Below are 25,792 nucleotides of genomic sequence, written 5' to 3'. Positions count from 1 at the left end.
GATGCCACAGACAGACTGACAGACAGACAGACACCAGGGCCAGCCCACCCCGCTGCCCTCAGGAGAGCAGGGCTCACAAAGGAGGGGCTGCCTTGTGACCTTGTTGGGGTCCCCCTGTCCTTCCCCCACTGCAGGAGTGAATTTAATTTAATTTCTGTGTGGTTTCCATCTCCCCTGCTCCCCAGACTGAACACACAGAACTGTTCCACTCACAGATGCACCTCAGGCAATCAGGGATTTGCTGGGCAGGATGTCACCTAGCCAAATGAGTCTCTTTGTCTGCATTTTTTTGTTTTTTCTTCCTGGCTGATGGAGCTGTGGTTTGTTTACTTATTAGTGTACTTTTTCCCCCCCTTTTTATTCTAAGGAAAAGTGTTTGAGATGCAGGATCCTTTAGAGGGGATGAAGTGCAGTAAACAATCAGGAAGGGGATGAGCTGAGGCTGAGTGAGGCAAACATCCCTTATTCCAGAAGGGATATTTAACACCTTCTTAGCCTCACTTGTGTGCATCACAGAGCAGGGAAACTGAGGCACAGCAATGAACTGGCTCACTGAATGGCAGCAAAAGGCCAGGGCAGAGCTGGGAACGGAGCCACAGCCTCTTGGATCTCAGTCCAGAGCTCTCCTCACCAGGACACAGTGCTTCTGGCTTTGGGTGTTGCCTGGTTTCTGTTGCTCTGTCTGCACAGGAAGCAGTTCACTGAGACGTGAATAAACGTGAATAGTGCTCAGAGTTGGGTTGGGTTTTTTTTTTTTTCACCCTGTTTTCTTTTTAAAGGACAGTGTCCCAAAATAAATGTTCCCTTGAGTCAGTTCAATCTCCAGTAGGAAGAGTTTCCACAGAGTGAAGACCTTTACCATTAGTAGTGGACAAATGAGTGACTCAAAATTTTTAACAGCATAGCCCATGATCATATAACTTGCTATATTAGGAACTGGTGTCATTGAGTCTTCTGCTCAGTAACTTCTGAGAACAGCCAGTGTAGATACTTCAGGGAAAAACAACCCTGCCCTCCCTTTCACCTGCCCTGGGTCTCTATAAAGCACAATTGTGTGACATTAATTTCTCTGTAATCTCAGCTGTGTCTTTGGGAACAGCATCATCACCCCTCCAGCCTTTTCACTGCTACCTGGAGATGGCCCAGCCCCAGTTTTGTCCCCCAGCTGAGATTGCCATGGGCTGTGGCACAGGGCCCCTGGGCACAGCACTGCCCTGTCCTGGGTGGATGTCCTGGCTTAAATGACACAAATCACTGTCAGGGGGCAGCTCTGGCCAGGCACATCCCCACTGTGCCAGAATGCTCCTCCCAAACCTGGGGTCAGGACAGGATGCCAGGGATCAATGTCCCCCCCAAGTGAGTGTCTGCACCTCACTGTCCCCTTGCCGTGCTGCAGGAAGGGCAGGCAGTGGGAACTGCAGAGGAAAGCACTTTGGGGAGAGAGGAGTTAACACCTCAGACACCTCTAGGAAGGGAGGAGAGAGTGAGGCAGACAAAGGGTGGGAAATGCAGTTTCCTGCTGCAAGAACTTTGGCTGACACGTTTGCTGTGAGTAACAGAGCCCGAGTGGCCCTGTCTGATTGTCTGATGGTTATAAATAACTGCTCAGCAATGATCCCCTTATCACAGGGCAGTGTCTGCACACCCAGCAGGGAGGAATCAACTCAGAGCTGATGGGGTTTGCAACAGAACTCAGCAAATTGCCCAGAACCCTCTTCTATGGGGAGTGCAGCAGAACACACAGGTTAAAATCAGGGAAAGGACCCTTGAGCTGGGCAGGATTCCCCAGCTTGGCTCCCTGTGCTGCCCAATTCTTTCTCTCTCTCTCAGTCCAAGTGCCTGGGCTGGTGCAATTGCTCCAGCTCAGGTGGGCACAGGGAGAGGCTGTGCTGGCAGATGCACCAGTGGATTCCAGGATCTGTGGGTCCCTGGACTGTGCTGCCTGCCCCTGTCCCCAGGGCCTGGTTCGCCCACAGAGAAGGCAGCAGAGCCCTGAGAGCACAGCCTGGCATCCTCACCCCCCCGGCCAGGCAGACCCACAGGCTCCCAGTGCCTGCACTGCAGGACTCAGCCCCTCGACCTCTCTCTGACTTCTAGGATGAGCTAATATTTGGGCAGTGCCTTTCTGCTGGGATGATCCATCTGGGGTGACAGCGACACCTCTGTGCTCGGGGCTGAGGTTTGTAGGTCAGATGCTTGCCCGGTGCGTGGGATCCCCAGGAGAAAGTGGAGTGTTTCTGCAAGCTGTTATTACAGCCAATTATGCCTGTAAAAGCTGCTTTCCGGGTGGAAGGTTGAGGTGTTTCGTGACACGCAGGTCACACAGAGGACACAGAGGGGCATTTATTGCCACAGGTCCGGGCTCTCTGTCCCCAGCGTGACCTGCAGAACCGGTTCCCCCTCCCAGAGGCAGAAACCCAAAACCCTGTGAGGCAAGAGCAGAGAGGAGAGGGAAGGGAGTCTGTCCCGGCTCCTGGTGGGACTCTCCTTGCCCTGAAGGGCTGGAGGCAGACCTGACATGGAAACTTCCTTCAGCCTGTTATCAGAGACTCCATCCCTCCCCGCCAGGCTGTCTCAGGTGTCCTTCCAGGGGTTTGGGACATCAGTGGCCACGGACAGACCCAGCCACGCTGACAACACATCAGGGAGACAGAAATACAGGCACCTAAAGCCCTTACCTGATTGCTGTACCAAGGCCAAGATGGAAATAAATTCATCTAGTGAGCCTTCTCTATGGATGGGGTTTCCACAAGGAAGCCAGAGCCAGCTCCCAGGCAAAAAAAAAAAAAAAGCGCTTCCATCCCATTTCAGTCCAAGAGATCAAGGAGATCAGTTTTACCCAAAACCAGGCCAATATTCTGGAACAAAACACTCTGTAATTCTTCTGTTTTCCCAGCTAGATCTTTATCTCCATTGTCAGCCCAGGGCAATGAAACCTAAACCTTGTTTAACAGTGGACTGCACCTATGTTGCATGAAATTGAATTAATGGCAAGGAGCTGCAGAGATGCACTGTCCAGTAATGCCTCCCTCCCTCGTGCCTGGGCAGCTGCAGGCTCACTGCACTCATGTTCCCTCGTGTTCAAGGGGCAGTGGAGCTCCTGATTTGTGTGACTGTCATGAATTAGTCAGCTCTCACCCTTGTGAGAGAGCTGCTGCCGCTGGTCGTGTCAGGCTGTCAGCAGAGCTTCGTTGTGAATTTTACCTGCTGAATATGGATGTTTTTGCTGTTGTGGTAGAATGGAGATTTGCCTACATCTCAGGTAATGGCTGAGCCATTAAGCTGCTCCTCACTCATTTTAATTCCTTGCGGCAATAGGTAAAATCAAATTTATTCTTGAATACTGAAGATTGCCAGTGAGATGTGGCCAGTGGAGCTCAGGGGCTGGGTCAGCTCTCACCTGCTCTTGTGTCCCATTCTAAGCCCCAGTCCACCGCTGGTGCAGCTCTCCCTGTGCCCAGCCAGCTGTGCTGCTGCCCTGGGGCTGTGGTACCTGCCTCCAGCCCTTTGATGTATAAATAACCTTGTGCTCATGGCTGTTGAATGTTGTTTATACCCCACTGGCTGTCAGGGTTATAAATACCCTGCTGCGTCTAGACTGCCTCTAAACTTGGCTTTGGGCACCCAGATTGATGAGAGGGGTGGTTTCATCTCTCAGCACAAAGGAGCTGCCCCACAGTGTTTGATCAGGGCTCCAGAGGGGGCTTGGCAAGGGATCCTGTGCTGCTGCCATGCCAGAGCAGCACTGGCCCCAGAACGAGGGGGGGAATCTCCTGAGGCTTGTTTGTGAGTGTGGAACAGGGGCACAGAATTGTTCTGCCTTGCCTCTGAGTGTGGAACAGGGGCACAGAATTGTTCTGCCTTGCCTCTGAGTGTGGAACAGGGGCACAGAATTGTTCTGCCTTGCCTCTGAGTGTGGAACAGGGGCACAGAATTGTTCTGCCTTGCCTCTGAGTGTGGAACAGGGGCACAGAATTGTTCTGCCTTGCCTCTGAGTGTGGAACACCTCGGGGTGGCCGTGGGGCAGGCAGGGCTCCAGGCTGCAGGAGCACAGGGCTGCCAGCTCCAGGAGCCCCTGATGGTTTTTGGCAGCTTGGGCAGGTGAAGCTGTGCTCCTGGCACACCAGGTGAGTCTGTGTTTATGGCACACCAGGTGAGGCTGTGCCGGTGGCACACCAGGTGAGGCTGTGCCCATGGTACACCAGGTGAAGCTGTGCCCAGACCACATTGCTGGTGACTCCAGGAGCTGCTGGAGCGAGCATTGCCGAGTGGCTGCCACTGCTGGCCCCTGCAGGCTCTGGGAGCCCAGCTCCTGTGCCAGCTCCTGTGCCAGGGCTCAGGGCAGTGTCCTGCAGGGCTGTGTGGGGCTGTGGCGCCCCCAGAGTGGGGCACTGCCCCGAGGGTCCCTCCCAGAGCTGCTGGGGCGCCGGGATGGTGCCTCTGCACAGGGGGATGCCCTGGGGGCTGCGTCAGCGCTGTGAGCTGGATGAGCTGCCTGCCCTGGAATCTGCAGAGCTCTGGGCTGTCCCGGGGAGGCTGCAAAGCTCATTTCCTCAGGCCTGGCACCAGCTCTGCTTCCCAGCCCCGTGGAGCTGCAGGGAGGCCACGAGGTGAGGCGTGTTTGAGCTGTCACCTGGGCAACAGCTAAACACTGACTTCAGATCATCACTGTGAAACAGCTCCACAGAGGGCGAGGAGGCAGGGGAGGGGGGCTGCTGCTGCCCCTGGTCCCAGGGAGCCCCATAAAATCCTCAGTGCAAAGCTCCTGGTGCAAACCAGACTGGCCCAGCTCAGCCTGGGCTGGGAGCTCCCAGCAGAATGAGCCAGACTGGGCCAGGCTGAGCTGCTCCTGTCACACCATCACATAAAACAGGAATAATTCTCCCTATTTACCTGCTCATCCCCTTAGACTGAGCCATGTAGGCCTTACAGTGGGATTAAACCTGCAGTGGGATCCTGAGGATCAGATTTAAAGGTGGCATTCAGGGCACATTTCAGCACAGCTGCTGAACCCACAAGGCTGAGGTGCCCACAGCACAAAGACATGCCCTGGCTCCAGGTTTTTTGTCCCATAATCCACAATAAATGGCATGCTAACAGAAAGGGTGGGCTGGGCACTGGCCACAGGCATTCCAGGTGGATTTATTCTGTCACTGCACAGAGCCTGGATCTCTCCTGCATGTGGTTCAGGAGCCAGCAAGAGAAGGAGAAGGGAAATTAACACAACAGAGAACTTGACATAAAAGCGTTTTATATCATCTCCTATAAAACAACCCATAAATCCCTGCCCTCCTGCTCCACCCCTCCACATGGTTTTCATTTCAGGGGCTGGCTGAGAAGCAGAGTGAAGGGTACAAAGCACAATTTCTTGGTGGGAGAGGTTCCCTTCCCTCTAGGCTTCCTCCTCTCACCTTGTCCCTGTGCCTGCAGCACAGCATTCACCTCTGGTGAGCAGCCACAGCTGGAGCAAGGCAGCATCTGTCACATCTGCCACATCTGTCCCACCTGTCCCAGCCCCAGGACTCTGCATGGGAGCACTCAGGGCACTGCCTGGGCTGGGGAAGCTCTTGCAGCAGCAGGAAAAGGGGAAAGGGCTGAGCCTTGAGAGATCCTGGTGCTCAGATTCCGCCCCCAGAGAAATCCTGAGATGTTTCAGGGCATTGCAGCTTCTTCTGGAGTTCTTGGGGAGCTGGCTGAGGAGATTTCTGGAAGGATCTGGTGGCTGACAGTGTCAGATCCATAGAAAAAGAGGCAGTGCCCATAAAGCTGTGACAATAGGACACAGAGTCCTTGAGGGGTTTATTGCAAGAGCCCTGCTGTTGGCTCATTGCTCCTGTATCCGTTTGTGATGTTACAGAACACATTTAAATGAAAATCCTCCTTCGCTGAATAAAAAACAAATCCAGGGGAAAGTATGTTCAAATTGTAGCAATTATTGCTTTTGTTGCTATAAAACTTAATCCTCATCTTGGGCTGTTGGAGCAGATTGTTTTAAGGCCATGCTGGACAGAAGATTTACTGGGACAAATCTGAAGGTCAGGCAGAGCTTTAATGTTGCAGGGAGAGCCCTGGTGGTTTCAGGGAGTGTGCACAGAGCCAGGGTGTCAGGGATGAGGGAAAGGAAGAGCTCCTGGCGTGACCCAATGAACCTTGCAATGTAAGGCATGGAAAATGTTGCTTACAACCTTGTTACTTAACTCTGGAGTGAGGACAGCAAAGATCAAGACACGGGAAAGGTTGGAAAGGATTGTTTAAAGCTAAGCTAATGACAATAAAAAAGCAGATGTGGAAGGTAATAAAAGTGATGGGATGGGCAGCCATTTTACTGAGCACTTTATGCTGATGTTAGCTAATAAAACAGCAGAGCCTTTGGTAACTGAGCTCCTCTCCTCTGTTCATTCCATCCTCCCTCCAGTTATTGAATCCCTCTTCAAAAATCACCAATCCTTATTTTAAGGGAAAGATTGCATCAAGTGATTATCTGCAAACCCGAGGAGGTGGGAGGTATTGCTGAGATGACAGAGATTTCACCTTGCAGGCATTTTGTGACTTACAGTGCAGAGAACCAGGGGCAGGGCAGACAGATGTGTGCCACACTGAGAATGTTCCCAGTGTTTTGTGAGTTAAACTGCAGAGAAACAGGAGCAGATGTGTGCCACACTGACAATGTTCCCACCACATTTCTGCTGTGGTTACAGCCGGGGGACTGCAGAGCACGGGGGTGCTGCGGCTGTCACCACCATAGCAGGGCTCAGACTGGGAGCAGCTCCCACTCTGCTCCATAATAATGTTCTGTTCACTTGTGTTTCAGCATTGTCCTTAGTCCCCAGCAGGAAGCAGTGTCCCCTCCGTGCCCCCTCAGTGGCCCTGGTGACATTTAATGACACTTTAACCTGGGAGGGCAGGCAGGAGGTGCAGTGTGGGAGATGCAGGCTGTGGCCAGTGACCCCCGGGCCGTGCTGGAGCTGGAATGCTCCTCCCAGCCTGGCCTGCTGCCCTGGCAGGGTGGGAAGCACCACACTGGACCCTGCCCCCCCCCAGCTCCCCACCCAGCCCACTCCCCATTCACGGGATGCTTGGTCCCTGAGCTCACTCCTGAATGGGGTCCAGGTAGCTCCTTTTGCCTCAGCTGCTCCTCCTGAGCCCTGGATCTCTGACTCTGCTCCCATCTGTTTCCCATTAATCCCAGTCCTGCCTGCAGAGGAGCTTGCTGTGGTGATGGAGGGAAGTTGGTTCACATGAGGGGATGCTGCCACTCTGCTCCATTGATCCCCTTTTAATCCTCCAAAAATCAGGATTCTTTCTGCCTATATCTGACAATATCCCCTATATCTGTCAATATCCCCTATATCTGACCATACACCCTCTGTTTGGCTCTTTGGGCTGCATTTGCACTGCACTGCCAGGGATGCAGGAGCTCTGCTCACCCTGCAGGCCCTGCCCTCATCCCTGCCTGCTCCTCCTGTGCCTCATCACCCACATGGGAAACAGGAGGAGTCAGCAAGCACCCTGCAGAATGGGGGACAGGAGGAATTCAAGCTGTGTGCATTTGCTTCACAGCCTTTGGGGTGTCCATCAAATCACCCAAAGTACTCCCAACAGGACTTTGCTGACAGAATAGCCCATGATGTGTCCCCTCACTGTGTTCTTGGGTGCTACACAGTCTTCATTATGCCTTTGGATATTCCTTTGGACATGCATGCCTCCCAGGCCTGCTCCCAAAATCTGAGCAGTGACCCCAGCTGCTCTGAGGGCAGATGAGTGCCGTTTATCAGGATGTGCATCACCACCAGAGAGATTCCTGTGGTGGCAGGGATGCACTTGGAAAGAGTGAGAGCCCCCACAGACACCCACTGACAGCAGACTCCTGTCACCGGGGGCTTGGGCTGCTCTGAGCTCAGACCTTCAGTGTTTCCAGGAAGGAAACAGAATTCCTCATGCTCCTGCTTGACTGTGTGGCTGGTTTCTATTTGATGCCAGAAAATAGCAGGGTTTCAGACCCCTATCTGTTGTTTTGGACTATTTTACCAATATTTCACCTAACTCAGGGCTGGAGACAGATGTGCTACAGGAATGTCAGACCCAGCTCCAGCTGCAGTCAGTGGAAAAAGAGGAACTGCCTTGAGTGGGAGCTGGACTGGGACCTGAAACAGTGAGTGCAGTGGTGCTGCAATGCCTTTCATCTCAAAGACACTGGGTGAGATCCAGGCTGTGCTGGTAATGCTTGGGAAGCTGCCAGCAGCTAATGATGTGGAACAAGCTGGTGACTCCTTGCTCCAGTTTGTAGGAAGCCACCAGACAAAACAAGGCCCAGGAATAGCCAGCTCGAGCCTTTCCTGGTTGGGTTCCTGCTGTACTGGCATGGCAGTAATTCAGGAACTTCCCCTGATGTGGCTCCTGCGGTGTCTGATCTGTGGAGGCCACAGTGCTCTGTGCACATTTGCCCTGATGAAATTCCCTAGAAATGCTCAGCAGGCTGTACCAGCAGTGTCTGGAGCACAGAGTTTTCCCAGATCTGGCCCATCCTGCTCTGAGAACTCTGATGATTCTCAGCATGACACAGAACCTGCCCTGCTCTGGTTTCCCTGCAGCTCCTAGGGGTGAGGGGATGGAGGAGCAGACACACCCCAGGGTCCTGCAGCCCTGCAGCTCAAACCCTGCATGGCTGAGGGAGAGATTGATTCTCCAGCAATGTTCCTCTGGAAGGGCAGCATGTGGGGGACTGGACAGTCCATACCCAGCCCAGCGTGGGATCAGGACCAGGAATGGCAATGGGCAAGGGGGGCATTCCATGCACAGCACAGCTGTACAGCTGTTGAGGCTGGGCAAGCAGCTACGAGCAAGCACAGCTCCTCATCCCACCTGGCCAAGGACAAGGAAAATCAAGGTGATGATGCCCAGGAAGCTGGGAGAACTTTTGCTGTCTGGCTCAAACAAAGAGTGCAATGGCTTTGTGTGCCATGGCTTCAGAGAAATCTGAGCTTTTTAGAGCTGATCTCTTCTTGCAGACGTGTTTGGTGAGGGGGAACAGGAGCCACAAGGGAGCACCTTCAGAGTCATTTAGGCATTTCCAGGCAAAGGTACAGCCAGGCTGCCCAAGATCAATGCTGTGCCCAACCCCTGCAGCTCCCGGGCGGTTCTGCTGCGAACGCTGCTCCTGCAGTGCTCTCTGCTGGGGAAGGAGCTGCCGAGCATCCTGCCCAGCATCCTGCCCAGCATCCTGCCCAGCATCCTGCCGAGGATCCTGTCCTGCAGCCCGGTGAGGAGCGCTGTGCCTGGGGAATGTGTGCAGCACCCGGCGCAGCCGTGCTAACCGGGCCGGAGCCGCGCTGACCGGGCCGGAGCCGCTTTAACCGGGCCGGAGCTGCTTTAACCGGGCCGGAGCCGCTTTAACCGGGCCGGAGCCGCTCTAACCGGGCCGGAGCCGCTCTAACCGGGCCGGAGCCGCGCTGACCGGGCCGGAGCCGCGCTGACCGGGCCGGAGCCGCTTTAACCGGGCCGGAGCCGCTTTAACCGGGCCGGAGCCGCTCTAACCGGGCCGGAGCCGCGCTGACCGGGCCGGAGCCGCTCTAACCGGGCCGGAGCCGCGCTGACCGGGCCGGAGCCCTGCAAACTGGGCCGGAGCCCTGCAAACTGGGCCGGAGCCGCTCTGACCGGGCCGGAGCCGCGCTGACCGGGCCGGAGCCGCGCTGACCGGGCCGGAGCCGCGCTGCAGGAAGGAGCCCGGCCGGTGCAGGGCAGGTGGCCCAGGGCTCAGTAACTGCTGCTGCTCTCTGTGAAGCGGTGCTCGGGCAGGGAGCGGCTGGGAGCACACCCGGGCCAGCCCCGGTGCGGACCCGGCGTGTCACACTGCTCCGTGGGCTCAGCGGGACAATCAGATCAGGGTCTGGCATTGCTTCCAGTGTGCTGCCGGCCATGGGGCGGGAGAGCTGACCGATAGCTGACCCATCCCCGGAGCTCTGCTCACCCGCGGCTCGGGCTCGGTGCCGGAGCGGCGCTGCGGTCGCCGCGGCACCGGGACACGGCCGGGACAGCGCGGCAGAGGGCGCTGCGGCAGAACCCGGCGGGAAAGGGACGGATTGGGTGGAAAAGGGATAGTTTGTGTGGAAAAGAGACCGTTTATGTGGAAAAGGGAACGTTTTGGTGGAAAATGAACCATTTTCGTGGAAAAGGGACCGTTTTGGTGGAAAAGGGACAGTTTTGGTGGAAAAGGGACCGTTTTGGTAATAAAGGGACCGCTTTGGGTGGAAAAGGGACAGTTTTGGTGGAAAAGGGACCGTTTTGGTGAAAATCTCGCAGTGAGCCGCGTGGAGCTGGCCTGGTGTGGCGCCTCCCTGCTGACCGGGTGTTCTTTATCCACAGCGCGCCCCACACAAAGCCTGCAGCTGCTCTACCGGCGCTGTAACACCTCCCAGTAACCTGCACCTCGTCCCTAAACATTCGCGGCAGGTTTGGGATTAGATGATCCCTAAAATGATTTTATTTTCGTCTTCGGCTACCCCGTGACGTCAAGGAGGGGGCGGTGTCTCCCTGCAGTGACGTCACGCGCGGCCGCCGGCCGCGCCCCCCCGGCGGCGTCACGCGCGCGCGGCCCGTTCGGCGCGCGGCCCGGCGGTGACACCGGGAGCCGGCACCGCCCTGCCCTTCATCATCCTCATCCTCATCCTCATCGTCCTCATCACCGCCATGGCGGGCGGCCCGCAGGAGAACACCTTGCTGCACCTCTTCGCCGGGGGGTGAGTGCGGGGCACCGGGGCAGGGCCGGGACCCGCTGTGCCCGGGCTACGAACACGGGCCGGGACCCGCTGTGCCCGGGGCACCGGGGCAGGGCCGGGACCCGCTGTGCCCGCGGGTGGACACGGGCCGGGACCCGCTGTGCCCGGGGCACCGGGGCCGGGCCGGGGCCGCTGCCCTCAGCCGCCGCTCCGTTCCCTGCAGGAGGCGAGCGGGGCCTTTCCCGCCCCCGTTGCCGACCCCCGGGCGCTCCCGGGCCGCGCTGTCGCCACACGTGGCGGTGCTCGGTGACAAAGCCCGGCCCGGTCGGTGAATGACCCGGTACGTGCGGGCCGGGCCGGGGGATGCCGGCCCCAGTGCCCACGGCCGGGGGATGCCCACGGCCCGGTTCCCCACGGCCGGGGGATGCCCACGGCCCGGTTCCCCACGGCCGGGGGATGCCCACGGCCCGGTTCCCCACGGCCGGGGGATGCCCACGGCCCGGTTCCCCACGGCCGGGGGATGCCCACGGCCCGGTTCCCCACGGCCGGGCCGCAGCTCCGTGCTGCAGAGCGGGGCGAGTTCTGCCCAGCCATCCCGGGGTCACTCCGGCCTGCAGGAGCTCCAGCAGGGGCACAGGAGGGGAACAGGGGTGGAGAAGGTGCTGGCACTTGTGGGTGAATGACCTGGCGTGGCACCCACTTCTGTTCTTGCTTCAAGGACTTGTATTGGGTTTGTTGTGTTAAAAGCTAAAAGTAACAGCCCTAACCCATAAACCACCAACCAGAAACCCTTCGAAAATTAAATTATTGCAGTTATTTTAATAGTAGTCTAGGAAGATAATGGTACGGCGTAAATTAGGTTTTAATCATCTGTTGTGCAGATTAAGTGCACTTTTGGCCTTGTCAGAAATACTTTATTTCAGTTTTTTAACAGCTTAATTATTTAAGTAATAGACTATTCCTTAGTGCTTGTCAGCTGACAGTAATTAGGAAGCCAACATGAAACCTGTTGTTAGCTTAAATGTGTCTGATAGTAGATCATTGGTTTTTCTGTTGCTTAACAGGATACTTCTGTTTCCTCTGACATGTCCCTGGAGTAAAAGGTTTATTTGATATAATATTAAACCAAACAAATCTTGAGTTTTTCAGAGACACTGCCCTTCTGCTGGCCTGAATGCTCTGTCCCCTCTGCCTCCCCCACTTACATCAGAGCAGTACCTGGAACCTGGGACAGAAGCTGGACCTGGGTGTACTCGTGGAATTTGTTTGGATAGTAACAGCGCCCATCCAGAGCTCCTGCTGTCCTCATGTAACTCCTCAGACTATAAATAAATAGGAATTTTAAACTCATCAGTGTTTTAATCTAGTTCTGGGAAGCCAGCATCTTCCTTGGTGATTTATTGTACCCCTGCCTTCTGCAGGGATCCCAGTACTCTGTTCAGTTGTGAAGTGGTTTATGCAGAGAAAATAAAAGGAACCCATTCACTTGAAATAATTTTGATAGAGGCATTGTTGATATTGTGATGGTTTTCTGGGAAGGTGGGGATGGGCTGTGGTGTCAGATTAAAAAGTGATTCCTATCTCTGTGTTTGCACAAAGCAGGCAGGCCAGCCTTAGATAGTCTGAGGGGCCAGAATAGAGTGTTTGGCACTTCAGAGGCTGCGAGTGATGAAATGCACCTGAGTGTTGCACAGTGCTCTCCAGCCTGTTGAAATAGATGGTTTCCTATTAACCAGGTTATTCAGGCAGACAGACTCGTTGGCCCTTTAGTTTCTGTTAGTTCCTTTCCAGGCTTCCAGCAGCAACAGCAAGCCAATAGTCCTGGTGGGGCTGTGGTGGGAGTGTGGCTCTGAGGGCTGGGGGCGTTCAGGGGCAAGCAGGGACAGTGATGCCCCAGTTGCACAACAGACACGAGGGTGTTTACAGCTCAGGGCTCCTGCTTCCCTGCTGAAGTTGGTGCAGTCGTTGCTTGTTTTTGTTTGGGAAAAGCTGGACTCCATGTTGCCTTCCCAGCTGGAGGAATGCTGCTTACTCCAGAGATTTCCTAAGACGTGGGAGTGTTCAGCAATGTGCTGATGCTGACAAACAGTTTGGGAGATGTTTCCACCTGTGAAGTGGAGAGGAGCAGTGTTCACCTGAAGATGTTTGTGTGGTCCAGGACTGGGAGTTGTGCTGGGATTGACTGTCCCACCCTGCTCCTGGTTCAGGCTCCTGTGCATTCCCTACCTCATTAACAGTATGGCAGCTCAAGGAGCACAGGAATAGCTACACCTGGAAACAACGTGATTAGGTGGAAACTGAATGAATGGTTAATAGCATTAAAGCATTAGGAACAGTCTGTATTGCTCTGAAACTCAGTTTCTTTAGCATCTGAGAATGCAGAGGCTTGTTTTGTTCACAGTTTGGATGATGCAGTAATGAAATATCAAAGGTGGAACCTGCTTTGCTGTTTCAGGTGTGCGTGTCAGAGAGCATGTGGCATGTTTTAGAAAATCAATATAATATCAAATACAAGCCAAATGTGTCAGGCTGGTTCTGAGCTGTGATTGCTGTAACCAGGCAGCTCCATCATCTTTGTGACCTTGGTGGAGTCAGTGGTGCTCTGCTGGAAGGACTTTGTTCTGCAGGACTTCCTTTAACATTCAAGTTGGCTTGATATTTGTATTAAGAATATTGCTCAGTAATTAAATCTAGGACTGATGAAGTAAGCCTTAATTAAGATTCTTGGCATCTCTATTAGCTGTGCTAGTGGGTGCTGAGAGTTTGTTTCAAATGCAGGTCATTGGTACTTTGGGGGTGGACTCTGTACAGATAGAAACCTGGCAGCAGGAGAAAAATGGGAATTGGATTCTGATGTGTGTGTCCTCTGCATGATTTTTAAACGTTGCTCTCTTTATGGAAGTAAATGATTTTTCTTCAGCTGTTAATAGGGAGTGCATTCTGTATCGCCATGTCTGACCTGTTGAAAACACTCTGCTGTGGTGTTTTGTTTCCAGGGGGTTTCTGTGCTGTTCACCAAGGACAGATTTAGGCACTGTTTGAGGATTTTTGCAAGAGGCTTGTGCAGTGAACCCTGCATTAACATCTCTGGAGCTGTTGTGCTGCACTGATGCAGCACTGATGCTGCACTGATGCAGCAAAAAACAGTGTGAAGGCTTGGAGGTTTTGCCTTGATTGCAGCTCACCATTTTCCCAAATCAAATTTATCCTGCTTCATACCCCTGAATGTTTCAGGGTCTGTGGCTGTTTATGCAGCTGAGGTTGTTTGTAGGCATTTGGGACACCCTAGGAATACAAAGTGTTTCTTCTGTGCACAGTGTGTTTGTTGTTTTTCAGGCATCTTCCCAGGGGATGATGTGTGGGAATCCCATGCAAAGGAAAATCATCTCATCTGAAAAAAACTGCCCAATACATCAAAGTCCTTACCTGAACTATCTGCAGTGTGTTTCTATTTGGGACATAATGTGTGCACCCTGGTGACACTCTGAGAATTGCTGTTAGATAAGGGTTTTTTTTTTCTTAAATGTTCCACTGACAACATAAACTCTGAGCTGTTAAAACTGGTGTTGCAGATACTAACTTGTCATGCTGGGTATCAGAGGATTATATATGCATTAGCAGAAGTACTTAAATATTAAAGGCTGCATAGATTAACTGGATTATCAGACTAAAAGGCTGAAAGGCAAGGAGTGGGCTAGGAAGGCAAGAAGACAGCTGATGTGGGAGAGAATATGCCAGAGAGGCTAAAAAATTGTGGGGCAAGGAGTCACTAGACTGAGCAGTTGGTAGTTCTGAAAGAGAAAATAAAGTTTCAGGTTATGAATTTATGACTTGTTACTGTCCAAGCATTGTTTAATGTGAAATAAATGGGGACTGAGGACTGAAGACACAGTGTAGTGGAGCATTGGTAGATAGAGGAGTTGGGAATTTAGGCAATCCAATCACCTTGACGAGGTTCCCCAGACTTGCAGTTGCTCTGGAGCCTGTTGATTAGTCAGGAGTTAATTGCACATATGTGTGTCTGTATTGGATAGACACAGTTGGAAAGGCAGCAGTGGGGGGACCCTGAAGACACCTTCTGTCCCAGGTAATGTCTGAGCTGTGGGAGCAGGAAAGGTTTTGCTGGAGAAGCCATTGCTGATGGGCCTCTTTCCCTTGAAATGTCATTTCAGAAAAGGGCGAGAGGCACCCGACCAAAGAGAGAAGGATGAGCTGAAGCCATTTCCTCCTGAGCTGTGTGGAGCCACAGAGGGCTCAGCTCCAAGCCCTCCTTCGGTACACACAATAATCAGAGGCTGATAAGGTCTGGGTGTTTCAGAGCCAGATGACACAATTCCAGCTGCTGTGTGCTGAGTTCATGATCAGCTCAGTGACTTCAGTCAACATTCAAAAGCTCTCAGAGGGATGAAGGCAAAGCTCTTTCTTTCAGTGTCTGTCACTGTGCACGGGTGGATTGTCCCTAGTTTAGGTTTCCATCCCTCTCAGCAAGGAAGAGGAACTGAACAATGCTGTTAAATCACATTACCAGTCTCCATGAGAGCAGTTTCTTCTGGTGGGTGCATTTGCATTTGAAAAGGACAGTTTGGGCTTGTACTTGGACAGAATCTTGCAGAACCTGAAAGCTGTGGTGAGGAAGTTGTGCTCCCTGGGGTCTGTCTGGGCTGTTCTTCGGAGCCTGCTGAAGAACCTGGAGCTCTGTGGCTGCACAGCCTGGGTGGCCACGCTGTTAATGCACCTCTGGGACTCTGGCAGAGAATGGTCTCTGTTCATATAAAACACATTGGTTCAGCAGGCAAAATAAGCTGCATTCACGGGCCGGTGTGCATCCACAGCTTGGATCTTTCTGCCATTCTTTCATTGCCCTCTCCCTGTGTTTAAAAAAAGATTCTCCTAGTAAGGTAGTTATGTCTGGAAGGGGCTTTAGAAAATACCCACTAATGCCTTTATTAATGGCCTTCTGTGGATCTCTGTTCCCAAATTAGTGCATGCAATGTGGGGCTTTGTACACAAGAAAAAGGGTACAGTTATTTTTTAAAATTCATCTCCCTTTCATGGAAAACTACCAAAATCGCAATTTCACGTGAACATCACAGAGATTTAAGTTGTTGACCCCTGGTGTTTTCTAAGGAAAGTCATAAACACAGGTTTCTGAAGCAATCACATGCTTTGACACTTGTGCAAACAAAGGAAATATTTCCTCGCCGGTTCAGCTGTAGTAAATACCCTTGCAAGAAACCCAAAATATTTACTGAAGTCTTCCTAAATCCCAGTGTGTTTGAGCAATAAAATGTAGATGTATTACCTTTTAGCCAACCTCAGCATTATGTTTAATCATGAAGTGTGCCAGAAGGAACATTCAATTACCTAAGAGGAACAGCAGCAGAGAGAGAAAGAGTTTGACCAGTCACTTTCCAGATCACTGATAAAAATTAAAATTAGGACTCATACACTTTATATTCTTGCCCAATGTGCTTTTTTTTGAGGCTCAGTCTGATTGTATTAAGATGAATATATGCCTATTATAGGGTCATGTGTGTATAATATTTCATTTTTGTCCCTCTGTTATCAGAGTATGGGAGGTCTGTTCTTCAGGAGCCTTTCTGCCCTGTTATTCTGTTTGCAAACCCTCCTTCTCATCCTTGCTGCTTCCTTCCCTCCTTCCCCCCTAAAAGTTGATATCCATTGTTTTTAAAAGTGCCTGGCCTAGTGTAGTTTTGATACTTGCTACTTCTGAAGGCAGTTCTTTAATTGTAAGTACTGAAATGGTGAAGAATTTTGTTATTTTTTTCATTCTGTAGTGTCCTAATCCCCAGTGGCTTGTTCTCCTCTGGCAGCTTCCTGCTTCCCATAAGAAAAATCCATGCAAGGCTGTGTCTGTTTTAGGACAGCAGCCTCTGAGAGATGGATGCCATGGAAGTTTTTACAGGCAGAGCTCCCAGGTCCTGGCAGGACGTGGGAGCAGCCACTGGTCCCCTGACCCCGTGGGCAGTCAGGGATGTTTGTTGGTGTTGGAATCACCTTTGTGTTTACCAGTCCCATCCCTACCCAGGTCCCTCCGCCAGGGCATGGGCACAGTCTGCCCTGCCTGGTGCCAGAGCTGCCTGTTTGTCCAGCGTGCAATAACCAGAGCAGCCTTCAGACCTCATTTCTGTGCTGTGCTTCTGCACATCCCTGCAACAACCCCTGTCACATTCTGCCTTCTCTTTGAATTGTACTTTGCAGGTGTGGAGGAACAGTTGGAGCCATCTTTACCTGTCCCTTAGAGGTGATAAAGACGAGGCTTCAGTCTTCAAAGCTGGCCTTCAGGACTGTCTACTACCCCCAGGTGCAGCTGGGGACCATCAGTGGGGAAGGAATGGTCAGGCCAACATCTGTGTCCCCTGGGCTCTTCAGTGTTCTCAAGTGAGTGCTGCTCCTCCTCCCGTTCACCATTCCCAGTTCCACTTCACTAAAACATAATGTCCTGTGGGGGTCCTGGGGGCTTTAGCCTTCTCAGCTGTGGCTGCTTACTGAGCTCTCCTCTGCTGTTAGCTGCTGTCTTTGCTGATCATTGTTATGCATCAGTCCTGGCTGTACCTGTCTTGGTCTCTGCTAAAAACCTTGAGTGGTTCAGACTGCAATGTTTGATGCTCTAGCTGCTCCCTTTCAGATGTGTGCTCATAAAGAAGAGGAAATGTGAAATTATCAAACAGCTGCTCAAAGTTCCACCAGCATCTATGACAATCTCAGCTCCTGTATGTTAATAGCAAAGCACCATGGATTTATGGTCAGCCCTCCTGCAGAAGGATTGAGTTTGTTTGGCTGCTTGGGCAGCCCAGGGTGATGCAGAGGTCCTGCTGAGATCAGGTGGCAGGAGTGCCAAGGAAAATACTGCCCAGCAGTGCGAGCTGAATGATTTTATGTAAGGCCAGCACGCCTGGCAGGCTGCCTGGGGAGAAGCTGCACAGTTATATAACACTGGAGTGCTAATTCAAATTCTCTGCAGAGCTCTCTGGCTGGAGTCATTCTGGGACTTGAGTTTCTGTATTGTAAACAGCCTGCTCTCCCCTGCCAAACATTTCTTTGTCTACTCAGAGGTGAGTCTAGAGCAATTCGTGACTGAATGCATGAGGCAGTGCCAGTTGCTTTGATTTTAATGCCCTTTCCTTTGCTGTCTTTTCACATTGCAGCACTGGACTTTAGGCAGCTGTAACTAAAGAAAGTGAAAACTTTTGAGGCAGAAAGATCTTAATTCATCCTCTGGGCCCATCCTTTTCTGGGATTGTCTTTTTATTTTTAGAGAGAGAAGAAATGGTTTAAAATGGGTCAGCCTTTTAATATATTTATTAAGCTCATTAAGTTTGGTGACTGGGATCTTGATTTAATTTCACTTCAGGAATTGCTTAGCTATGTGTATTGCCAAGCTTTCAACTTGATTACTTTAGATGCTTGAGAAGTGAAAGCAAAGTATATCTGCTGTCATTCCCTTGCAGGCAGCATCTGTGAGGAGCAGATAATGCTATTGATAATGACCTGAGAAAATACAAATGTTTGAAGAAAGAAGTGAAGTTCAGTCTCTTGCTTTTACCCTTTCAGCCCTTTCTCAGTCCTGATCATTGCCAAACTGGACATGACTTGGACATGGTTTGGGAAAATTGTATAGCTAAGGAAGGAGCCCTGCCAGTAAAATTGCTCTGAGAGAGCTAAAGGTGTTAATTATGAAAGGCCTTGACTGCTGTAAATAGAAGGAAAACAGGTACCCAGAGGGCAGGCTCAGGCTGCTGCTGATAGAAAGCACTCCAGAAGGGCAGGCTGGTTTTGTCTAATCCATTTAGGATTCTGATGAGTTAGCCCAGCTGGAAGCTGCAGTCGTGACTGTTAAGTGACAAAGAACAAGTAGTTGGTGGATGTGTCTCCTTGGAAACACTCAGCCCTGGAGTTTATACAGAAAGTTCAGCTCTGCTGCAGAAAACAAAAGTGTTCCAGAAGCTCCTCCTGTCAAATGAGGTTGGGCTGGAATCTGTGGGGAGCACTCTGAGCAGTGCCAGCGACCTGGAGAGCAAACTGTGAGAGGCTGGAGAGCAAACTGTGAGAGGCTGGAGAGCAAACTGTGAAAGGCTGGCAGCTCCAGAGGGTGCAGTGCACACCCACAGAGCCCAGAGCCACCCAGAATTGGAATTTCTTGCCTGCTTTTCCCAGGGTGAGCTCGGTGAAGAGAGCTGCTGTGGCAGACTGTGCACTCCCATTGTTTGTAGAGGGATTGCCACACTCAGCTTTCCTGGGGGGAAAAGCACATCCCTAGGTAACTGTGAAAGGAAGAAGGGTTGCTTTTTCCATTCCTCTGCACCAGACTGTATGGGAAGCACACTTCTGAATAGCTTAGATACAGAGAACACTAAAAATACTCTTTGTTCATCAGAGTCAGCTATCACTGGCTTCTCCATGAAACTTTCATTCAATTCCTGACAGCTTTCAAAGAATGGAAATTACAACCTCATGCCATTTGACACCCATTTGCCTGTAGAGCACTGAATTTTATGGTACAGTGGTTTTTACTCAGTATATAATTCCACTTATTTTGAAGTATATCATGTAGATTAAAATCTAACAGCTCCACAAGTCATAGTCTTTGCTTTTGTGCAGCTATTTTGGCTCTCTGCCCAAGAGAACAAGAAACTAACTTTTAACTCAAATACTGTCTTCTCCCTCCCTGTTTGTTTTTTGTTTTAAGGTCAATTCTGGAAAAAGAAGGACCAAGGTCACTCTTCCGAGGGCTGGGTCCAAACTTGGTTGGAGTTGCACCATCAAGGTAAATAGTTAAACTATTGCTAAAAGCCATGTTTAAGGTGCCAACACAAATGTTGCAGTGCATTTCTGATTCAAAATAATAGGTCATGAAGTTCTCCCTTCTGTAAACTGAGATTTGTGTCTGCAGTCTGCTCAGTGTACACATCAAGAAACACTGATAAAAATCTGGTTTACACTTCTATAACGCTGGAAGGTGCAGAGTAAATAAGGCACTTAAATGCCAACTATATTTAAGTTCCAAATCATTGCAAGAGCCACTTCTGAGCCTGAAAAGGAAGAGAAAGCAGTGCAGAAAAGTCTGTAGGTTAATAATTGCATTATTCTAATGTCCTGCTTCCCTTGGGACCCATAGCAGTGTCTGCCTAGGGAGTGGGAGCTGCATGCCAGGGGACAGGAGTTGCTCTCTGGGCCTTGCTTGCCTAAATTCTTCTCAAATGAAAAACTGCAGCTGAGGGGGAAGGAGTCTCATTGCTCCCAGCCAGCCCCAGAAGGGGTGTGTGTCCCTCTCTCAGCAGCACCAGCGTTTGTCTTGTTCTTGGAAGGGCAGAAGATCTCTCTGTCTAGGAAATGATACAACTCATTAGTACTTTGGATACTGGCAGATGTTCTCTGCCTGAAACTGAACCAGTTAGAACCAGTTTTCCAGTCAGAAAGGAACCTCTGGCCTCTTGCCTGGTAGGTGGGGTGTCCCCACAAAAGCAGGGAATGCTGTTTCTGTACAGGTAACCTCTGCAGCAGGGTTCTGAATGCAGGGCTCTGCTTTTCCATGCAACCACTCATGCTGCCTCCCACAGCAAAATATTCCTGCCCTGTGGGTGTCAAGTCAAACTGTGGCACTGTAGTGTAAGGGAAGAGGGAAAACAAACCCCCTGTGTCCATGCAGATGGAAGTAGCCATGTGGAGGCCTCCTCAGAGAGTTGTGGTTTTCAGGGGGCTGGGAGAAGAGCAGTAATTGTCTCCTTTGACATTGTCTGTTTTACAATGCTTTTCTTCTGTTCTACCCCCACAGAGCTGTCTATTTTGCCTGCTACTCCAAAGCCAAAGAGCAGTTTAACAGCATGTTTGTGCCCAACAGCAACATTGTGCACATCTGTTCTGCAGGTTCTGCAGGTGAGTGTTTGTAATTCCTAGAACAGAGGCCAGTGTGTGGTAGGTGCTGAAAATGTGCCCTTAATCTGGGTTGGCACATGCCAAAACCCAGGAGTTTGTTAGCTCCTAGCTGGCCTTGTCTACAGAGGAGCTGGTTTTCTGTTCAGCACAGAAATATTTCTACATTGTTGTTTACTAATTTAGGATGTTTTTTCCTACTGCAATGCTCTGGTCATCCCTCTTAATGCAAGGAAAAAATATTCGTAAACACCATTAAACTTCTGATACTGCTTTTGCCAAATGGTTTCAGCATGTTGTATTTTTCCTATCAGGCTGGGAAAAATAGTTTGTTCTTGTAGGAAAAATACTGCAGAAGAGCTCCCCCAGTTCAATCATCAGTCACCAGAGTGGTCACTAAAAATAATCATTCCCTAAGTAAGCTCTTAATTAGGGGTGGGTTCTGTTAATGAGCAGCTCAATGGCACCACCTACAGCCCTGGGGAACACGAGTCCAGTTCAGGTTTGTGTCCCCACGGGTTTCCTTTGAGCTGGAATTCCAAATGCAGCCAGTAAGGCAGGGATCTTGTCTGCAACAGCCCTTAGGAGCATGACACACAAAATAGGTGCAAAAAGGAAGAATCCATGAGTTGATGCCTCCTGAATTTTAACATGAAATTGGAAGCTGTGCACCTGTGTGGCTTTTGAAAGTGTCTCTGCACAGGGTGTAAGGTTCATGGCAATCCAATGGCCTGGCTTCAGCTGCACTTGTGGTCGTGTTTTTTCAGCCTTTATCACAAATTCCCTGATGAACCCTATATGGATGGTGAAAACAAGAATGCAGCTGGAACGGAAGTGAGTGACTGAGGGGGGGAATGGGAGCCTCTGGGTGGCCACAGCAGCCTCTGGAAAACTGAACCATCATGGTTTTACTCATGGCTCTTTGTATTTTGATAGGTCTTGCCCAGTTTTTCCCTAACTCTCAGTTCCACCTTTCAAGCCATGTTTCTGTGTGGTCAGACTAAAGGTTCATGTTCTGTGTGTCTTTCTTCAGTTTGGTGCACAGAAACTATTGAGAAGGATGTGGGAGTTGCCTTGAGTGCTGGGTTAGGTTCAGCCTGTGGTTTCACTGTAAATCTTTAGTTTAGCATAGCATTATTTCTCTGTGTTGCTTACAGAATCCTCTGGGGATGAAGATGAGGATAAATGTGTTGATGAGGACAGAAGGTTGTGGTACAGCAGTGGTAGAAGCTGTGGAAGGGCCATGAGAGCTAAGTGGGAGGCTGAGCAGGAGGGTGAAGTCTGTGTCCCTTTGGGCAGCATCACCTGCACTGGCCCCAGGTCAGACAGGTGGGGTACTCAGGAGGCTGTAAAGGGTGCTGCCTTCAAATTGGGATGAACACACAGCAGTTTATTTCATATAACTGCCTACAAGCAACAAGGATCTGCTGCAGTGGTTTAATGTTCTTTTGCATCATGTTACTGTTAACCACACATCCAGAAGACAGAGGGAATTTGACAGCAATTTCTTTTAGTTGAATGCTTCACGGTCAGTGGTGGATATCAAAGCAATAAGGGACTCTGCTAATAACCTGACTGCTTAGAATGGAAATTCCTTCCTGCAAGGACATGCTAGGTCAGATTAAAAGGATCTTATGAGGCACGACAACTTTATAAATAATTTATAAGACTTAATTCCAGCACTTTGCAGGGTGGCACCTCTGAACTGAGTGCTGCCTCTTAAAATGAAGGATCATGTCTCATGCAGCAGGACTTCTGCTGAAGATGGCTTTAAATGGAATCACCAGTTTGACACAAAGCTGTGTGTCTTCAGTGCTTATTGTCTTTTAAGGCCTTGGTGTGAACTGTGACAGACTAGATTGAACCTGAGCTGAAGGAAATATGAGTATATATTAGTGAAGTAGCAAAGCCAAGTGTGCACTCTTAACATTGTAGTCCTGCTCTGTGCAGCTTTCCTAGGAGAATTTTGGAGTAAAACTTAGAGAACCATTTCCATAGCTATAAAAAGTTTTGAAAGCGATAAGGGTTTTTTTCTTAATACTAATTATTTTTCCTGACTCATGATATGTTCTGTTCTGTTTGTTTTGTAGAGTGAGGGGCTCCAAACCAATGAATGCTTTGCAGTGTGCTAGATATGTTTACCAGACAGAAGGTGTCCGTGGTTTCTATAGGGGCCTGACTGCCTCCTATGCAGGGATTTCTGAGACCATTATCTGCTTTGCTATTTATGAAAGTTTAAAAAAGCACTTAAAGGAAGTCCAGCTGCCCCCTTCCTCTAATGGGACCGAGAGGACCTCGACAAGCTTCTTTGGACTGATGGTTGCTGCTGCTGTTTCCAAGGGCTGTGCCTCCTGTATTGCTTATCCTCATGGTATGTTAACCCTTCCATTCGTGAGTGCTCTACAACAGCTGTTGCCTGGAATCTGAGACAAATGCAGGGTCTAGAGCTGTAAAACCCTTGGCTGTTTGAAGGGCCAAATCCATGTTACTGTGGCTTCTGCACTGGCATTTTCAGTGCTGGTCCCACTGTTCCTAGTGAGACATGTGCTTGGTGATTGGGACTTGCTGGTTCAAAAACAACTCAAAAGCCACCAAAAACTGATTGCCTAATGTTTCTGTTCTCACTAGTAGCCTCAGCTGGGTAAGTACCCACAGCCTCTGGGATTCTGTGGTCAGGCTGTGGGAAGCACTTGGGCACTGAACAGTGTTAGTCTATTTGGATAGATGTGAATGACATGGTTGTGTAGAAGGAGCAATATTGATTACGTGAGCATCAGTAAAGCATTTAGAGCTGTATTAGCTTCAATGAGTCAACCATTCATTTATTCCACATGAAAGAGAACTCCTCTTTAACTCTCCCTCTTGCCTGAAGGGTGGTGTGTCCAGGTTCCCTGGTGAACTCCTCTTTAACTCTCCCTCCTGCCTGGAGGGCGGTGTGCCCAGGGTTCCCTGGTGAACTCCTCTCTAACTCTCCCTCCTGCCTGGAGGGCGGTGTGCCCAGGGTTCCCTGGTGAACTCCTCTTTAACTCCCTCCTGCCTGGAGGGCAGTGTGCCCAGGGTTCCCTGGTGAACTCCTCTTTAACTCCCTCCTGCCTGGAGGGCGGTGTGCCCAGGGTTCCCTGGTGAACTCCTCTTTAACTCTCCCTCTTGCCTGAAGGGTGGTGTGTCCAGGTTCCCTGGTGAACTCCTCTCTAACTCTCCCTCCTGCCTGCCTGGAGGGCAGTGTGTCCAGGTTCCCTGGTGAACTCCTCTTTAACTCCCTCCTGCCTGGAGGGCAGTGTGTCCAGGTTCCCTGGTGAACTCCTCTTTAACTCCCTCCTGCCTGGAGGGCAGTGTGTCCAGGTTCCCTGGTGAACTCCTCTTTAACTCCCTCCTGCCTGGAGGGCAGTGTGTCCAGGTTCCCTGGTGAACTCCTCTTTAACTCCCTCCTGCCTGGAGGGCGGTGTGCCCAGGGTTCCCTGGTGAACTCCTCTTTAACTCCCTCCTGCCTGGAGGGTGGTGTGCCCAGGGTTCCCTGGTGAACTCCCCTTTAACTCCCTCCTGCCTGGAGGGCAGTGTGCCCAGGGTTCCCTGGTGAACTCCCCTTTAACTCCCTCCTGCCTGGAGGGCGGTGTGCCCAGGGTTCCCTGGCTGGCTGTGCCAGCTGGTGCAGAGGTTTCCCTGTCTCCCTGTCCCTGGGGTTTGCCCACAGGAGCTCTGCTGGTGCTGGCAGGTTTCTCTCGGTGACTGTGGCTGTGTTCTGTGTGCAGAGGTGATCCGGACGCGCCTGCGGGAGGAGGGCACCAAGTACAAGGCTTTCCTGCAGACAGCACGGCTGGTGGCACGGGAGGAGGGCTACCTGGCCTTCTACAGAGGACTCTTTGCCCAGCTCATCAGGCAGATCCCAAACACAGCCATCGTCCTGTCCACCTACGAGCTGATTGTGTACCTCTTGGAAGACTACGCAAAGTAGTGGAGCCAAGGTTCCTGTTACAGACTGAAGACCAATTTCTTTACTGAACAAATAGTCCTTTAAGAGACTGTTGCAGGTGGCAGTGCTGGTGGAAACACTACAAGTCTGTGACCATCTGTGGATATTTCCTTTTGGACTCATGCTTTCTAAAAGGTCTCAAGTCATTAATGTTAATAGTTAATTATAATTTTTTTTAACTTGATAATTAAACTACTACTAAATTAAATGACAGTATTTAATTTAATTATATGTTTGTCCTTTTCCTTAAGCACAGCCATATGTGGTCAAGGAATGTACCTCATACTATCAAGTGATCTCTTGGACTGATGTTCATTAAAACTGTATTAAAACAGGAGAACTGGCTTGGACATTTGAAACTGCCTTCTTACAACTGGGTCATATTGCTTTTGAGCACTGTAATAGCCTAAGTACCCAAATAAGTTTGAGTAATTCTGTTTTTTTCAGGGTGCATCGTTCACTGCTGTGTGAACACCCTGGGGTGTTTCTCTGTTTTGAGGGTATGAACTGTGCACACCAGCATCTCTTAGAAAAGCCACTTGCACTGGCAATATGATGGTGGGAGGCTTTTAGCAAGAATGCAATTACAGTTCTGTGTCCCCTGTGCACTGGGGATACATGGCTATGGTAGTGGGGATGAACAGAACTGTCCTGGCTTTTAGACCTGGCTTTGGTGCAGGCCTGAGAGCACAAGGACAGTCCGTGACTGTGGCCTGGCTGCTCTGTGAGAGTTCCATGAGAGAAAGATTTTTTTCTTACCTTTCACTTATAAATCAAATATCCTGCATACTTGAGATTAGTTCTTTCAGAAACATTGGAATATGCTTTCATTTTAAGTCTCCCCCCCCTTGTATTGCAGCAGCACCTTGTGACTGAAGTGTGGCACATGAATTACTAGTGCTGGTGCAGGATAACATTTTACAACTCTCATGTAGGCAGGGGTTTTGCTTTGGCCTCACTCTGCCTGCTGTTCATGAGTGCCATTTGCTTTGGCAGCTGAGACAAACCCTGCAGCATCTGAGCCCAGCTTTGGCCTTCCCTGCAGTGACAACCACGAGCTGCTCATGGTGTGAGCAGCTGCTGAGTCCTGGAGTGGAACCAGAGCTGTGGGCAGCTCTGAGTGCAGGGACTGCTCCCAGCAGAGATGGGACACTGCCTGGGGGAGTGGGAGCCTTTGAGCAGCTGGAGCTTCAGGTGGGGTTTGGTGGTAGAA

The 25,792-nt window shown here is 50.8% G+C and overlaps 1 protein-coding gene across 1 annotated transcript; it reads left to right on the top strand.

Moving 5' to 3' along the window:
* The first annotated feature begins 10,564 nt into the window (after positions 1–10,564).
* On the top strand, positions 10,565–24,919 carry SLC25A33 (solute carrier family 25 member 33). Its single transcript, XM_066564070.1, has 7 exons — positions 10,565–10,736; positions 16,938–17,117; positions 19,426–19,503; positions 20,512–20,612; positions 21,377–21,443; positions 22,700–22,980; positions 24,359–24,919. Exons 1-7 carry the CDS (start codon positions 10,687–10,689, stop codon positions 24,559–24,561), a joined length of 960 nt encoding a protein of 319 aa, XP_066420167.1. The 5' UTR covers positions 10,565–10,686; the 3' UTR covers positions 24,562–24,919.
* The last annotated feature ends 873 nt before the right edge of the window (positions 24,920–25,792 follow it).

This window comes from Molothrus aeneus, chromosome 21 (genome assembly GCF_037042795.1).
Source record: "Molothrus aeneus isolate 106 chromosome 21, BPBGC_Maene_1.0, whole genome shotgun sequence".
NCBI classification, from domain to species: Eukaryota; Metazoa; Chordata; class Aves; order Passeriformes; family Icteridae; genus Molothrus; species Molothrus aeneus.
The sequence above is the reverse complement of the archived record's forward strand: the minus strand, read 5'-3'. Positions and strand labels throughout refer to the sequence as shown.